At 39.9% G+C, this 18,385-nt stretch overlaps 1 protein-coding gene across 3 annotated transcripts in view; it reads left to right on the top strand.

Annotated features, from left to right (window-relative positions):
- SPIDR (scaffold protein involved in DNA repair) overlaps positions 1 to 18,385 on the top strand; it is a 194,427-nt gene that overhangs the window by 150,176 nt on the left and 25,866 nt on the right. For all 3 annotated transcript variants that reach the window (XR_010029464.1, XM_063168463.1, XM_063168472.1), the window contains exon 11: positions 16,917 to 17,075. Coding sequence is in view for 2 of the 3 variants with exons in the window: in XM_063168463.1 (XP_063024533.1) it covers positions 16,917 to 17,075 (159 nt within the window). In the remaining variant the exon portion in view is untranslated. The remainder of the gene's footprint in view (positions 1 to 16,916; positions 17,076 to 18,385) is intronic.

The following is an 18,385-nucleotide window of genomic DNA, read 5'->3' on the forward strand; positions in this document are numbered from 1 at the left end:
AGGCCAGAAAAAGGTTCATCTGGTTTCTCTGTTTTTGGAACTTAAACTGGTGTTTAGTTTATGGATGCTAAATCTGTGGAATTTTGAGTTAGTGGATGCTAACCTCATTATTGATACCACCTGGAAAATAGTGATTTCAAGTCTGAAAATTCAGTACGTATGCATTTTTTTCCCTCCATGGATGTGTTATATGCATCTACATTTGCATAAGGAAAAATGTTTAGTTTAAAATTTTGCTGTCCTTGTACATCATGAAAAGCACAGAATTTTATGATTTTACAGAAAAATCCTTCAATGGACATAATTTCAAGTTGCAGAAGACAAAAATGATTTTGAAATCTTCAGAGCACTCAAATGCATGCCATGAGAAGTTGAATATTTTTGTAGTTGAATCTGGTCATTAAAAAGTTTAGTTTGTGGGGAAGTGTAGGTGGAGATGTTAATATTTCTTTCATTACTCAACTAGAAATTTGAAAACAGTGTGAAAAGTTTCCTGTGTCCTGAGATTGCCTATGTTAAATTTCAGCCTTTTAATACAAAAATCTTACACAAAGTAAGTAGAACATGGAAGTTCATTTTGTCTGTTTGTAAGCAGACCAAGTATTCTGACCCTGAGCACTTCAAAGTCTGATTTGTTTTCTTTGAGCAGTTTTACTTAGATTATTACAGCCTTAAGTCATCAGAGATAGTAGATGTTGTTCTTTCTTTTCACATGGCATTCTTCTGTGTCTTACCCGTACTGCAAACTGACCTCATCACAGATCACTGTCATTTGATTGGATTGAACAGAGGTGTTGGGAAGGACTTGGAAAGACAAAGGAATAGCATTCCTTGGCTTCTCCTTTTGTCAGGGTTGTTTTCAGGAAAACTTCTAAGTAAAACCTGTTGTGGTGCAAAGCTTGTGTGAAAGTTTCTTACTGTACATTTAAATGCTGCTGCGGTGTGAAAATTATATTCTTGCTCTCTGGGAGCATCACTTTGTGTGCAGCTATGATAAGATTCCAAGCTATTTTTGTGTGTTGTGTAAATTCCTGGTATTTTATTTCTGCCCAGTCAAGGCTTCAGATAACTTATTTTGAAAATACTGATGATTTAATTGTTTTTCAATTTAATGCTACTCAAATCAACCTGCAGATAGGAAAACTTGGAAGCATTTAATATCCAAAGGATGCAGTGCCTCCTTATTCCATTTCACCCACTGTGTTCTGAAATGGTGCAACCCCTTCTTCAACTGCAAATACCCAGAGTTTGAACCACTTCTTAACTCCTGAGCAGTGGTCACAGTTAGGCAATCTTTTCTGGCAGCTTTAATGAACTGAGTCAGTAGAAGAGGGTCACTGTGGTAATTATCATAATATAGCAGTTCTAATAGCAGTTTCCACTTGTGTGTTTCTAAACCTGAATAAATAACACCTTGCAGGTGCTGTTGAAGTAGACAAATTGTCCCTGTTGTTCTTCAGGCTGGCAAAAATACGGGTGGTGAGGATGATGCTTTTCCCAAGAGTGTGTCCTTCCAGGCCATCACCAGCACCTTCTATCTAGTTGTTGCAGTAGTTGTTTGGAAATGATGAGTTGTTCCTATGACCTCATTTTGGATAATTTCAGTGTTTCCCTCTGGCACCTGGTGGCTGCTTGCTTTCTTACTCAGGTTTGTAAGTGCTGACACTAGAGAAGTTACCCGGAGCTTCCAAGACAAATCTGCATCCATGCCTTGAGATTTCTGTTCCTCTGTTGTTGACTTGTGCGTGTGGAACAGAAAGAACTTCTGTTCACTTTCTTTCCTACCCTGCTCACTGTAATCTTTTGTAAACTGGTCCTTTTTTAGCTAGAAAACAGTATTGCCTACTAAGGAACTGTCACTGACTTGTACAAAACATTCTTGCCACTTCATCAGTTGAATGTTATTCACATAGCTGTATTTACAATGTTGATTGGTCCCAGCTCCTACCACTTAATAGTAACAATTTAATTATAATTCAAAATTACAAAATATACAAAGAATACACTGTTGATGTAAGGGTTTTAATACATTAACACCCCAGCTGTAGGATTAAAGCTAGTGTTCAGTGTGGAGTGAAAAAATGAGGAATACTGGGAATCTTTCACTGATACCTCATATTGAAATTTGGGTTCGGTAGGTATACAAAGGTCAGTATATGCAGCAGTGAAAAGTACATGTAGTATGGTAGATTAGGGAGAAGGGGGAAATTAATGAAGAAAGACAGAGTTATGAATTCAAATTAAACCACTGTAGGATGAAATTGAATGTGCTTTTGGTGTTTCATCCCAAACCAGATGATGCCGCATTTTTTTTGTTCTATGAGAACATAAATTTTTTGTGTGTGCTGTAGATAAATAACTTCTTGGTCAAAAAAGGAATGTTTGTGGTGAATTACACTTCCACACGAATTGAAAACTATTCAAAAGCTAGTTCTGTGTGTGAAACATTTTCTATTTTGTGGGACTGCCATTAAAAGAACCTATTAACCAGCAGAAAAAGACCAGTGAAACATGGTTCATGCCTGTTGCAATTTTAAAATTAAAACTAGTTATAATGATACATCCCAGTTGGGTTAGGTACAGGTTGTAGTTATCTTTCCTCCAAGAAAATTCTCGTGTTTCTTCCCCTTTTCACTGGAAATGCAGGTTAACCACTTTTGGAAACCATAGGTGCAGTTACACTGTAAAATCCAGATCAGATCCTGCAGCTGCTGTTGGGAGTCAGCATTGCCTCAAGCCTAGCAGAATCCAGGTGAGAAAAGGGAATGGAGGAGGTTGGAATAAACCCCTTTTCTTAGTGTGGTTCATGATCCTCACTGGGCTTCTCCACTGACTTCCTTCAAATACCCAGTGGTGTCCAGGCAGGCTGCTGGTCCCATACCCAACCCAGTACCTTTATTTCAGGTGCATATAAAGGCAGAATGCAGTTTTCATGTTACCTTTTTCAGGATCAGGGCCTGAACCCCACCCTGGTAGCCCCCCAGGAGGACAACTAGAGCCATGTTCAAACTCCAGGAATGGCACCAGCAGTTTCAGCCTCTTGGTTTTTCCATAAAGGATACAGGCTTTTTTGGGTTTTCTTTCTAAGGTTAAAGATGACCTTTTTTACCCACTAGCTTTCTACTTTTCCTAACCTATAACAGACTTTTTTTAACAATCAGGAAGAGATATAAACTCAGAAATTTGCTTTTATATTTTGTAAGTTCCAAAATTTAATATTAACATGCAAGAGAGGTTTGCAGCTTTTTTACAGCTTTCCCTAGAGCTTTTCTTCAGCTTAAGAGAAAAGTTACGTGTTGTCAGGGTTTAACCCCAGATGGCAGCTAAGCCCCACACAGCCACACACTCCATCCCTCAACAGTGGGATAGCACAGAGAATCAGAGGAGTAAAAGTGAGAAAACTCATGGTTTGAGATGAAAACACTTGAACAGGTAAAGCAAAAGCTGCTCATGCCAGCGAAGGAAAACTGGGTATACATTCACCCCTTCCCATTGGCAGGCAGGTGTTCAGCCATCACCAGGAAAACTGGGCTTCATGTGGGTGAGGGTGACTTGGGAAGACAAATGCCATCATTATGGGTGTTCTCCCCTCTTTCTCCTTGTTAGCATGATGCCAAATAATATGGGATATTCCTTTGGTCAGTTGGGGTCATCTCTCCCCTCCCAGCTCCTTGCACACCCCCAGCCTCCTCCATGGTGGGCTGGGGTGAGGAGCAGAAAAGGCCTTGACTGTGCAAGCTCTGCTCATCAGTAACTAAAACATCCCCATGTTATCAACACTGTTTCCAGCACAAATCCAAACCACAGACCCATACCAGCTACTCTGAATAAAATTAACTTCAGCCAAGCCAAACCCAGCACATATGCTGAAATGTACTTCTACAGCTCTTGTTAGAGAAGAAGGGGAGATAAATCTTTATGTTGCATTTCTGTCTCTCACTATTCAGCATTGCTTCTACTCACAGGCGTAGTGGATAATTATTCTTTGGTGTGCTGAATAAATACGTTTTGTCAAAACAAAGCCTTGAAAGTTAATGAATAGTTACTGCATTAGAGGTTTGAAAAATATTTCTAGGAAAAATGGTTGGGAATTTTTCAAAGAAATAATTTTCTGTCAGATCAACTTGTAAAATAATGGAAACTTCTTATGAAAAGCTTGTACAAGCAAATGAAAAGTTGTGAAATTGCTGAAATGGTATGTTTTGAAACAATGCCATTTTCCTACTCTGAAACCACTTGTTTAGAAATTCCACTTTGGTTAGTTTTTTTTTTTTAAATTGGTAAAGGAAAATGCTTAAATTGATCCAAGTGGGATTCACTTACGATGTTTTCATTTGCTGTGTTCTTGTCTTGTTGATATTTTCACACTTCTTGCAGCAGTGCAGTTTAGGAAACACGGTTTGAAAGTGCGTGATCAGAAAGATTACATTTTTTTTAAATGTAGGCATTTTTTCTCCTATTTTTGAGAGTATTGCTTGAAGGCTTTGTCAATTTTGCTTTAGCATATTTTGGTATTTAAGTTTAGGGTCTTTTTACGCTTCACCTTAGGAGTCCATGAGTTATGTAGTGCCACAGTGATCCAAACCCACAGGTTTCTCACATTACCTGGCAGTGGAGGGAGAGAACACCACGGACAGCGTGTCCCATGACAACAGGCAATGCATGAAAATACGGCCTATATTTATTTAAATTTTGTCATTTTCATAAGCTGGTGGCTCTCTGCGTCCTATAATCACATGTCCAGTGGGCAGGAAGCCCCTTAAAGCAACCTCCAGATAGTTCCTGAATGCTCTGGGGATGAGGGTGGAGCCAGGCTGGAGGAGCAGCCTGCAGCCTGATTTGATACCCTTCTGCTCAAAGAGATCCTGCTCAAGTGAAGAGCCTGGAAGGGATAAATGCAGCTGCAAAGTTGCTGACAGTACTCAGAAAATACAAATACCAGCCCTTATTGCCTGTGGTTTAGAAGGGTAAGCAGCAGAGCCTGGTGATTAAACTGCGATACTAAAGCTTTGATCTGCTTGTGTGACACTGATGCTCCGGTGAAGATCAGGGCGTGTACCCTGATCTCAGGTGCTCTGCAGGCACAGAGAAGTCCCTCTCCTAATGTCTCCTCCGTGCAGTACCCTGGAGACTTAATTAGAGAAGGAATGTGAGCAGGAAAAAGAGGAGAAGACAGCAAATGTGACAATACAGAACAGTATCAACAGGAAACCGCATGTTTTAAAGACCAAAGTTATCTTGCTATCTTGGCTGTGATGTTGTATCTCCTGCTGGCCTGCGATGGGTGACAGCTCAGGAAAATCCAAGTGTTTAGCAGTGTCTGTCCCTTCGAGTCTGTGCTGAATCACATCAGAGGCTGTAACACCACCAGCATGGTGGTAGGTGAACAATGTGTTATTGTTAATAGTCTTTTGGATAAGACACAAACCCAGAATCTTAACCACAGAATATTAAATCACCTCTTTTGGCATGAATGGATAGGCTTACTAAGGGCCCTAATCCAGTTCTAATTTACGTTATTATCTTCTGTGTCTCTAAACACTTCCTGTAGTTTTGATTAGATTTGGTCCTGATCTCTTCTTTTCCTTGGAATATAAACGATGAGAACAAACTCTGCTGTATTGATATTTGAATGGGTTCTTATTTTCAGGACTGTTTTTTTGCACTGAGAAGTGAAAAAAAGGAATCAAATATACCATGCACGCAGTTTCTCAGTATTTGATCAGGGTTATTATATCAAATCCAGTGTAATTACTGATTATGCCATTACAATTAAATAGTATTCCACATGCAGGAGATATAAAATATAGACTATCATCTGTACACAGTGATTGAGATTAAGATGCTCTGGCAGAGACTTTATTTTAGGATACTTCTCACTAGCCCACATAATATTTGAAATCTTACACATCTGAAGATAACCAAAGTGCTGAAAGAAGTGAGAGGTTCTCTGTGCCTGTTTTAAAATCACCCAATTAAATGCCACCAAAAAACAATCAAACCAACAAACAAAAAAACCCTAACAGACAAAAAAAGTCAGGAATATGGCAAATTTATGATTTTTTAATGTACTGTGTGCTATATTCCAAGTTCTGATCCTGCTAAAAATGATTCCTTGAAATTACAACAAAATTTACGTGTGGTGCTTATAAAATGGCTTCAGTGTTTGATCCTTGACTGGTGTTCAGTTTAGATGGTTTAAAAGAGAAGCATGGAATTTGCATGAATGATTGAATGAAATCAAGATGAAGGAATGGAACTGATGCTGCCCAGATATTTTCTCTGCCCTGCTATTCAGCGTGAAATAAATCTCATTGAAATCAATGAAAACGTATCAATTTGAGTGAGTTTTAGATAATGGCCCAAACTTACTGCTTATGTAAAAGTAATTTATAAAGCTTTGCTTGACCTGTGACTGAAAATGGGATTTTACATTTTGCAAAGTTCAAACAAAAGCTTAAAATGGCAAATAAACTGGGTTTTTTTTCATTTTCAAATTGGAATAACTGCTGCCATCTGCACCTGTCTTTCAGCAGGGCTTGTTGTGTTCATAATTTCTTATGTAAAAAATCCCAGTGTATCTGGGGAACGTGCTCCTTCAGAAATAGTTGTAGGTCATCCATGGGATAATACCAGTGTTACCACAGCACTTACCCCCTGAATCCCTGATTAAAAGAGATATGGGGAACAGCAAGGTGTAAGAAAGAAAGTGGAAAAGAGGTGGTACCAGATAACACTTCCTCCTCATCTTTGTCTCCTTCACCTTCCACATTTTCTTCCTGCTGTTGTGTCACCTCCTGAGGATCTGCAGTTGATTCACCTCTCATCCACATTCCATTCAGATGATCCATTCCCTCCTGAAGGAACGCGTGATGGTGGTCAACCAGCACGGGGTCAGACATGAGGGTCTTTTTGGGCATGGATTACAACTAAATTATTTAGGTTTATTGCTTTCTTCTCCTATGTCCAAGAGTATCCCAAAAAGTAGAGACAGTAGGACTGCCACCTTCTTCTTTGGCTTCCCAAGAGAGAGGTTTTACCAAAGTCTGTTTCCTCTTCCCTGCAGTCCTGCACCAGTACCCGCCCTGCTCAGAGCTGCAGCACCTTGGTGCAAGTTGGATCCTTCACAGACGGGGCTGGGGACTGTCCATCAATTTGGGGACAAATTTGGCAGGCCAAGGCCACGATCATGAGGGGACAGCCATGCTTTCCTTGTGCAGGTGCAGCTCTGGGAGGGTGGGGGTTAATGACAGGGAGCAAGGTGAAGTGGAGCAAGGTGAGGTGGAGCAAGGTGAAGTGTTCTTGTTCTACCAACAAAAAAAAAAACCTACAAAAAAACAAGCAAAAAAATCAAACAGGAAAAATATAAAAATTTTAAAAATTTTACATGTAAAATATTTCTCTTAGGAATCTGAAAATCAGACTTTCACTCACGTGAATTTACATTTTTGCACTTCATGATACCATTTGCACAGAAAACACAGCACCTCAAGAGCTTGCAAAATGAGTAAAAATAAAGCAGAAATATTTTTCTTCTCCTCTTACAGTTTTTCAAATCATGTATTTTTTTTATTATTATAAATAGCTAAATCAACAAACTTTACTGACCAGGGATGTTAAGCGCACTTTCATTGTTGATTTTCAGAACTATTTAAACTCTTGAGTGCTAAAAATTAAAATTCCCTCTGGGAAATCTTGTAGCTTTCAGTGGACTGGGTTGAAGTCCCCAATAAGAAGTAGTTAATAGGTAGACTGTGGTGACTCCAGCAAAACAACATAATCAATTCCAGCTGCTTTTCTGATTAATCACCCTTATTGTTGGAAGTCAGAGACACCATGAATTTGCACAGTAAGCATATCTTTTGAAAAGGAGGATAACAGTTTGTTACCTTAGTTGCAGCCAATTAGTCTGATTCCTCTTTTTTCACCCCTCAGAGAAAACCTGGGACCAGCCACCCCCCTGCTCAGTAGCTGATCTCTGCTCCCCAGGCACCCTGTGCTCCAGCGGCAAGGACAACAAATACCCTGGGTTTTTTTTTGTTTTTTTTTTTTTTTTTTTTTTTGGTGTACCAGTTTTGCTTGTTCTTTTCAGAAATGAAATAGTTAAGAGGGATGAATAGAACATTCTGTTTGGGACTTCAGTTTTCCAAAATAAAATATGTAAGTGAGGGAAAGGTTTCATTCAGTTTTGGCATCGCTTTGTTAAGCCAGTTTAAGCCAAGAAAGATTGTTATTCCACAATGTTTGCTGATAGTAGAAAGTTTACATATCAAACTGCTTTTTTTTTTCTAGGGGAAAGAAAAAATCTGTATGAATTTAAGGGACTGATCTCTTATTTGCTTTGCAGAAGAGATTGTTCTGTTAACAACTCATCAAGAAAGAAAAAAAAAAAGATAAACAGGATTAACTGTTTACTTTAAGTGAGCCGAAGTCGGGTTGTTTTTCCGAAGAAGAACACAATGTACTGTTGTATCTGGTTTCCAGAGTGGTGTTTATCATAATTCCTGCTGCAGTGGTTGGTAGAGTGCTGGGAAGGCTCTCCGCCCACTCGCAGCTCGCTCCCTTCCCTCTGCCATTGAGGCCTCCGGCCAGCCCCGAGATGCACAGGGCTGTCCTGTGTGATTCTTGCTGCCTGACACGAGCTGACATCGACCCAGAATAAAATAACAGGGGCCGTTTCCTAGAACTCTCAGTGGACTGCTGAGAACTGCTACCATAACTCCTGTAAACACACAAACACGCTCCCTCTCCCTCATTTAGAAACACACCTAGGACAGGCAGCCGCTGACAGGGCTAGAGGAAAACAGCAGGAGTGGAAAACACACCCGGCAGGCCCTGCGAGAAGGCAGAAAATTGCCTTTCTCTGCTGGGTAGGGAGCCCTGGCAAGCCTGCACTTCTGCTTTTCTTCTTGGCTCTTTGCTCTGCCCTTGATTTTTGATGAATGTTTTACTTTTCTGCTAGTTCAGTGAGATGATGTGGCACTGACACAGCAGAGTGTCTTATTTAATACAGCCACAGCTGTGTAAGAAATCCTGCGGGGTTGCTAAATTTCATTTACCTTTCACGTGCCATAGGAAATGCACGAGCAGTGCTATACTAACAAGAATGCGATTTAGGATCATCTGTGCCTGCTGAAATGGGCAGGGGTTTCTTAATACTCACTGCATGTTGGTTTTTTGTTTTTAAAATAAAATCTTCCAGGATCCCATTCATGGTACCACTTTTTTATACTTACTCTGCGGTTCGGAAGTAAATCTGGTGAATCCACAAACAACACAGTCTTGACAGATAAGGGACCCCAGCACCACTGCTAGTGTGTTCTTGCTTCATTCCAGATGCTGTGAAGCCCTCACTGTGGGCTCTGCAGGGCAAGCTGAGAGTTCTCTGAGCCTTGTAGTGTGAAAGAAATGAGTTGATACTGCCGGGAAGCCCTTCCTCTCTAGATATACTCATACATATATATAGCCTCCTCCCCTAACTCAAATGGCATCTAACACACATAATAGGCTTTGTGGACCAGCCCTCCCTGATACAATCGTGTTATTCAGCTATTGCTTCCAGATCACTCTTTGAAGACAGGACTTTTATTCTGATTTTTGCGTATAAGGAACTGAGGCGTGGAGGAAACGCAGCGCAGCAAAGATGATGTGAAACGCTGCCAGAACCAGCAACTGAATGCTGATTTTCTTGGAAAGGAGGATGCTGAGCACCTTGCAAGAAAAGATCTTTTTGGCAGCACCCCACCAACTGTTGGAATTCTTGGATGCCAAAACAATAATTACAAAGTCTTGAGATTAAAAAAATAAACAAAGAACCCCTCCTCAGATTCATAGATAAGTACTTGAAATAACTGGGTGGTAATTACTTGTTATATTTGGAACATAATCTTTCTGTTGGACATCATCCATAAGAAAGACTTGCAGTTTTCAACTGAACCTGTGAGTTTCTGAAATATGCATTTTCACTCTTGATTAGTAAATTGTGACATGCAGGAAAATAATATTTGTTCTGAATTGTATACTGAAATAACCAAGGGGTTGTGATGGGATTCCATGCTGAAGTAATGGTACACTGAAGAACCTGAGGAGGGTGTGCATCATTATTTTTCTTACCAACTATAATTAACAGCACAGTGGGTGAAACATGCTGGGGTGATCTGATGTGCTTGCTTTTTTTTTTACCACGCAAAATTGGTTTTCTTTGCATAACAAGCTGTATGGAATGGATCTTAGCAGAAGGACCATAAATTATGTCCCATGGGAGGTTGAGATGCCAGGGGATCTGGAGGGAGGAAGACCTTACTGCTCCATTGTGGCCTAGCCTTTATACAAACTTTTAGGCAATACTTAGGAAGTTATTTTTTCCTAATTCTCTGTGTCTTCCAAACCAGCTATCACTATAAAAAATTATTTACATGGCATCATTACTTTGGATCTAAACTGTGAATGTGGAACAACTTTAGTATTCATTTTTGAATCTGACAAAAGCAGAACTATCCATGATACTGAAAATATTTTTCAAATGCAACTCTGTAACTGTTTGAAATTACAGCTTAGGCTCTATATCATGTTTGAGTGAATGTCAGGAATGTCTTTTTATGGTTTTGAATGTTTTGTTTACTTTTGAGAGAAATTCCATGAACAAATAAAACACACACATCAGCAGTTTCATTCAAAAGTGCACTTAGAGCCAGCGTCAGATGGAGAGTTTAAAAAGTTCATGTGGTGTCCCATGAAAACTTCATATAAGAAATTATTTTTGCAGGAAAAAAATGTCACATGTGAAGCCGTGGTTGTCATGGCAAGCACAAAAAGCTGGATTTCATGCTACACCAATTCCTGACAAGCTGCATGTAGCTCCCAGCAGGCAGGTGGTGTTCCGTGTTTTGAGTGGGAGCATTTGCAGTGCGGTGCAGCCCTGTTCTCCAGCAGCATTGCAAAGGTAGCTCTGCTGACACCCTTGGCTCATGCAGGTCTCTTCCTACGCACTAAAGCTGTTTCCCACAGAAGTGCTGCTTCTTCAGGCCACAGGCAGAAAATAGTAGGTGGAAGGATTAACATGAATGAAGAAATGGAAAAAGCAATCAGCAGGCAGGGGATCAGGAAAGAGCTTGTGGAAGTGGTATTTGATTTTCCAGTTTGTGTCGAGCTATGTGATGAATCAAGGAAGAGAATAAAAATAAGCAACAGTTATCTTATAACTTACACTCTCACTCCATTTTTTAACATCTGTATAAAAATTGTAATGAACAGCAAGGAAAATGGAAAATGGGGGACTTGGTATAGTTACTGTAGTGAGTATGTGCAAGTGTGTTACAGAAATCCTCTGTCTGGAGGTGTCTGCAAAAATAAAAGTTTCCTTTCCTGAGACCGGAGAGGCCTCTGCAACATATTTTCTATTTGAGATGCTGAGATAAGACTAGGTTATTTCCCTGTGATACTCCAATCACATGTGCAGTTTCCGCCAATACTTCTGCCAGGTCCAGCTCTCCAGAACTGCCGTTTTCTTTCTTTCCTTCTGGGCCCTTCCGCAGTTGACAGATAAAAACATACATGATCACAAACTATACTTTTCAGTAGTTTTAAACCTCCAGTTTTCAGAGCAAATTATCACTGTTTTGTTCATGTCAGTGCTTCAAACCAGAGCAATCAGGCTGGGTGCTAAAAATGTCTGTACTTGGACCAGGATTCTTCTTCCAGCTTAATATTCCCCTTATAAACAGGAAACGGTGGTGCTTGTGTTTTCCTCTGTACCTTTGTGCCTCTGCAGCCTAGGCAGAGAAGGAGATAGTTACCATCATCATTAATTTGTATTTGTAGCATTCAGTCCATAGTTGTGTTCTGTAGAGCTTCACTCACTTTTTATTGACAGCAAATGGTATGGATTTTAAGCAGAAAACTCTAAATCTTGTGTCTCCCTTAGGAAAGCTACAGTGGGTACATTCTTTTCAAAAGGGAGCATGAAGGAACTTATTATATGCTTTTAACAGAGAAATACTAGTGTTAGATAGGATTATAGAATACAATATATAAATAATAGTGTTAAATTAAAGTAAGTATAATATAGATATATAATAGTGTTAAATAGAGAAATGTTAGTGCTGAAAGGGGGAAGATGGACAGTTGTCCCTGTGCTCTGAGTTTGATTTTTCGATTACTATATGGGTATGGTGAATGCAAGGAGTTCATAAGGTAGGGATAAATTAAACCCAGCTAGGGTGGTGTCCTGCAGGTTACAATTTGAATCTGAGCCATATTAGCAGGAGTTAATCAGCTCCACCTTGAGACTTGACCAGACAAGTTGCTGGATTGGAGTTGTGTAGGTAGTGTTGTGCCTCTGGTGATGCAGGGAGAGGGGGTTTTGTTTGTGTGTGTTTATGTTCGTGTGCTTTATGCCTCTGCTAGGACCGCACCTCACAGAGATAAGAAGTCCTTCTGACAAACAAAACAGCAGCAGCTGTCTCATGGATGGTGGAGATAAAGAATGAGCAAATATCAGAGCTAATACAAGTCAATTAGTTGTCAGGCATTTTCCCATTCCCCCCTTTCACTCCCAAAGAAAGAGCAACCAAGGAGGTCTGTGCAAAGTGCTGCAAAGGTGGTGGTGTTGCCAGCTTGCCTGGCTGTCCTGCTCCTCGTGCTGTACTGCTCAGCTTAGCTGCCATGGACAAGAGCTGCCCTGGGCCACACACTTGTCCTCCTACCCAAGGCTAAAACAATTACTTGTTGGTTAAGATCTGCTCGTGACAAATTTCTGCTGTTTGTTTTCCCGAGACTCAGTAAAGGCAGTGTCGGTGTAATCAGTCTGCTCTGGCCTCCCTGTGCTCTCATCTCCTCTCCAGGCAGATCTTCCTTGTCTTATTCTTTTCCCCCAACTGCTGAGACCAAAAATGGAGGTTTTCATCGCCCTTACCTCTCCTGAAAGTCAGCTGCTTGATAAAAGGCAGCAGTATGGAGAGAGATGATTTTTCATGCATAAAAACATATTAGTAAAAGAAGGGCTTACCCTTTACCCATGAAGAGTGACTAACTGGGAGAAGGGCATGGCATTAATCCTGTAATCCCCTCCAGATTTCTACTGGGAGACATTTTGTCCTAAAGATCAGCACAGTCATAGAAATAATGCAGAGCAATCAGTCTCATCTTCCTCCAGCCCCCATCCTTGCTTCTGGCTATTAGCAAATTAACAAAATCTTCCCAAGCTTTTGCATGAGACTTACTGTGTCATTACATTAAAAAAAATAAGCTAAACTCTGCCTCACTTCTTATCATTCCCTATCTTCTCCCCCTTTGCTGTTACCAATGTGTCATACTTCACCTTTTCCTTAGTCTATATCTCCTGCATTTGTTCCTCTACTGGCTTTCCTGCTACCCCTCTTCCCAGGAGTGAGTTCTCTGCTATTTTGCATGAGACATTTTAGTTTCCAAACTCATATTTTAAGCTGAGGGTCTTACACAGGATTGCATCCTGTTGTCCCAAAAATAAAGATAGCACTATTTCCTCTCTGCAGAAGCACCACTGATTAAATTGGAGATGTTGCCTGCATTTTTTTTAACATTTTAGTACTATGCATACAAGGTATTGGTAAAGGTATGTTTAACCTTATTAACTGATACAAATCCAAATTTTTTGGAAAAGAGGTATTTCCTATAGATGTGCACAAAACATGAATGCTGAATTCCTGGGGGGCAGATAATCATTTTGGCTTTGCAGCTTGTCTCATAATTTTGATGTTTGGGTTTTCATCATGGTAGAGGTTCAAAGAGGGGGAAAAAGTAATGGGACAAGCTGTTGGTTTTAATCACAGTTAGACTGCCTGCTAAAAATTAATTTGTGAGAACATTTGCTGTAATATGAGAGCAACTCTGCAACATGGCAAAATAATCCAAATGCACTGTTCTTGGAATAAAGTGAAATCAAGGGAGAAAAGAGTACTGTTAAGGAAGTTAAGGTCCTGAATCAAAAGGCTCTGAATGCAGCTGGACTGCTGTCAGTGATGCTGACAGCATGTACAAAATCCATAAGAACAGAACCAGTTCCAGAGAACAGGAGGGTAGTTCTCCAAGTGCATTGCTAAATCTCTTGTGGGATACAGCTGATTTCATGATAGTCATTAAGTGGGAAAATCAGTTGTCCCTCAAACACCTATAGCGTTTCAAGGTTTTGCCATCGTTCATTGATACTGTTTGAAAGGCATGGGGAAGCAGGGAGAATGTGTTTGGGAACTTCTATTCATGGTGTTGATCTGGGATATTTCTCTCTTAGTCTGCAGTTGGGCGTCTGAAGGGTTATTAATGAAATTCTGACTTTAGGTGACGGAATACTCACTTAAGTGAGTGACTTTAAGTGAGTGAATTTCATTTTAAATGCATGTTGCAGAAAAACTGTGACTACCCTCTGGACATTGTTAAAAGCAAGTGTAGTAAATAGAGTGTCTGTGCTTGTGTACGAACCTGGCAGAGCAAAGGCATTGGAATCTGCTGCTCTGTGTTCCTTCACGAAGCCAGTGATGGTGAATGTATTTCCACTGTGAATGGGAACATTTCTGATAGAAGCCTCCATGGCACAGTTCTTCTCTGCATTGAGCATGGCCATAAGATGACCATTCTCCTGTCTTGTGACCTGAGTTTTCTGTATTTGCTGCATACCTTGGACAGCTGGAGTGGGACCTTCAAAGAAAACACATCCTTGCCTAGAAGCAGTACTCCTTGCAAGTAGGAGTTTACTTTAAAAGAGTTGATTTTCAAGAAACTCAGATGATGCTGCTGGTGATGATGATTTGGCTGCAGTATTTTTTGGTCAGATGAGTTTCCTGTCCTAGCCATTTATGTGCCACCACAAAGGAATGGAAATCTGTGGCCAGGGATGCGGGGAGTTGAGATTCCCATGTCTGACAGAAACCATCTCTTTGCTTGACTTAAAAGGACTTGGAAAATGCTCTTTTACTGACTGATGTCTTCAGCACCAACCAAGCTAGTTTTATTTGGGCAATTAACATGTCCCAGAGGACTTAATATGACCCTGGTGCCAGCTAGTCTGAGACTTACTTGTGTTCAGTTATGTCTCACTAAAGATATGAGAAATTCCAGTGATCAGTTAAGAGACTGCTGAACTGATCTGATCTGAGACACTAACTCAGTTGGCCCTTCTTGCTCTGAGATACAGAGACCTAATTTTTCACAATTAACAGTCAACATTTTGTTAACATAGGCAAAACTGTTTGGTTTGTTTTTCCGGTTCCCCTCAATCTGATTTTCAGAAATGTTCAGAGCATATGAACTCTGGTTTTCCAAACATAACAATATCACGGGGAGTTTCAGTCAAATCAGTTAAAACTCAGGGGAGCTCTTAACTGAATTCAAAGTCCTAACATGGAAAGCAGCAGGCAAACATAGTTGTTCTAATTTATTTGGGGTTTTTTTCTGATGATGACTGAGTTTGTATGGGACCTTTGTAGCTGGAGGTATGGGGAAAATACGTGAGTCTTTGTTTTTACCCAGTCCTATCCCTCCCTGCTGCTCACAACCAGCACCAGCATTTGGAAAAATGAGGACTCTTAGTTGGTGCTTGCACAATTGCTGATGTCAGAAGGCCTTTGGGGTTGTATCTTATATCAAATGCAGCCTTCTTGAGGGTCTGAGCCGAAGTTAGGCACTTCATAATGAACAAGGAAATTGTGATTAGGGCTCTTCCATGTGCCTACTTTTCCATGTGAAGAAAATATATGGATTTCTTCAGTGTAGGAGCTCATTTAGCTCATAAATATATTTTATAAAGATATAATGACTGCTGTTGAATGCTTTCAGGGTGCATGTACGTTACAGGATGTGTTCCAAAAGGAGTTGGCTTGCTGGGAACAATGGTGCTGCTCTGGGGAGGGTAGTTTTGGCATGTACTTTTGAAATGAACTGAATTCTGCTGCCTGGTGCACCCCTGAGTTTTATTTGGAAACAAAAATGTGTGTGCTACCCTCGAAGGTAATTTTTGTTTCCCTTTGAAAAGTTTCCATGCTTAACTGTCTCTTTCTGAGGCAATTAAAACCAATCTTGTAGACAGGGGCCTCCTTCCTCCAGCCCTGCATGATTCATGCTATCGTGGCTGCTCATCTCAGGTGCAGAATCTTGTGAAATGTGCTTTTGACTATCTAAATGTATGACATCCACTGATTTTGCCTTATCTGTTATGACAGTACTATCTTCTCAAAATGCCATCAAGTTGGTTAAGCAATACTTCCCAGCCCGACAGCCCCTACTTCCATAGATTTTAATCAAATTGTTTGTTTAGCAGGTTCTTTAATTACCTTCTTAAAATAGTTCCTCTGGGCTTCATACCCAACTCTCAATATACTAATCTCCAGTTTTATGTTGTTTTGTTCTTTAAAGAGAAATTGATGTTTCACTCCTTTTTGCATCCTCAGGACTCTTTTTAAAAAATAGTGTGGGAAAATGTAATGCTTGCTTTTCCAGTCTCAGTGATTATTACTTGTGAAATATGTTGCTTTGCTTACTTCTAAGCAGAATTTTTATATTTAAACACACACATAGTTATGTTTCTGTTGTTGTTCTGTCTTTATTGTAGAATTCACCTCAAGTAAGGCAAAAACTTCACTTTCTTCGTTTTTAAGTGCACAGGCCACATAGTGCATAGCAGTTAATTAACCTAATCCCCAGTGCAAGCCTTGTACTCTTTGTTTCAGTCATGCTTCTCTGCTTCATGGCCCTGTTATGTCCTGAAAATGTGCATGAGAAAACCTTTAAGGATGTTGGGTTTGTCAATTGATACGTTACTTGATAGGAATTCTGCAGATACTGCAGAGGATAACCCCTGTCCTGAAGCTTGTAACATTGTTTTCAGAGCTTTGCTCGCTGGTTTGTTATGAGCAGATGCCGGTGAGTAATGGAGGAATGTTTTGCAGGTTGTGCCTCCTCGTCCAGGATGCCTATGGCATGTTCAGTGAAGTGCAGCTGCAGTCCCTGAGTTCCGCAGATGACGTCGAGCAGTACTGCAGAAGATGGGAGGGAAAATCTTGCTGCTTAGCTGGAATGAAGATTTTGCAGAGAACTACGAGAGGAAGGTGAGAACAATTAATGGAAGAACATGTTGCTTGATGTGGCAGGCAAAGATGATCTGCCTTTTTATTTATTTCTGTGGCCAACATTCTTTGGAACAACTGAACCTGGCTTTGTTCAGTCAAATGTCCTCATTGCCACTTTTGGGGCATCCAGCTGTGCTTGAGCCAACTGTTCTCCAAAATGAGCATAAATAAAATGCACAGTACACACTTAGCAGAGTAAGGAACTTCTGTGTGCAATATTCCATAAAATATGAGTGTTTTCTTCGTCTTCAGTAGATTCAGAGACTTATAAACATTAGTTCATCTCCCTTTCATTGCAGAGCTTTTTACTGCACTGAGTTTTTCTACAGTGCTGCCCAGTATGGCTTGAACTTTCAAGCCCAGACTTTCCTTTAGTATCTTAGAGCTTAATTCTGTTAAATCTGAATGGTTTTAGAACCACAGTTTGTTTCTCAAAGAAAAAAAAATAATCTTGCAAATCTTAAAGCCATTCTTATTTTGGAATAAGAATGTCAATAGCTTTATAGAAAAATTCCCCCAGGTAAGTAACAAATTGGCTTATGGTACGTCTCAGATTTTGCTTATTCTGTGGTTCCTCTTATGTTCTTCAAATAAAATATCTTTAGTCAAGAAAAAAAAATTAAATAGATCGATTATCTTACAGAGTATCTTTCTAAGGAGAGTGATACAATGTTCTCATGGGGACCTATATAAATATAATTAGATTGGTTCAGTTCTCAACATAATTTATTCGTACAAGCATCCGATCTAGATAAGCCTTTGCTGTTAGAATGGCTATGGTATTTCTGCTGACACTTTTTTTCCTGTTGAAAAATGCTGTTTCATCAAAACCAGAATGTTTCATGGAAACATTATCTATTTTGGAGACAGCTTTGTTGGGAAGATTTTTTTCAGGTCCAGAGGGAGTGAATATTCTTTCTCTTATTCTTATTTCATGAAAACTTTGAGAAAGTCTCATTTTTGTTTCATATTGGAACAAAAACAAATTTCAAAGCTTTGAAATGTTTAGCAAAATGGAATTGTTGTTTTCCAGCCAGCCCTATTCAGTGTGCTTTTCTTTTTATGTACTTGCAGTGTTAATTTTCAGAGCCTTTGGATTTCAAGCCTACTTGCATTTTTATGGATCTTTAATAACAAACACGTCTTCTTATTTAATTATTTTGTTGGCTTTTTTTTTCAAGTTACATTTTTTCCAAACAAATTAAATAATGGCTTTGGAATTCTGGATACAAATGAAGTTTTACAACTGGCTGCTGGTGCTTCCAGTACTCTGCCTAACTAATAAGAGA

The sequence above is a fragment of the Melospiza melodia genome, chromosome 1 (genome assembly GCF_035770615.1).
Source record: "Melospiza melodia melodia isolate bMelMel2 chromosome 1, bMelMel2.pri, whole genome shotgun sequence".
Classification (NCBI taxonomy): domain Eukaryota; kingdom Metazoa; phylum Chordata; class Aves; order Passeriformes; family Passerellidae; genus Melospiza; species Melospiza melodia.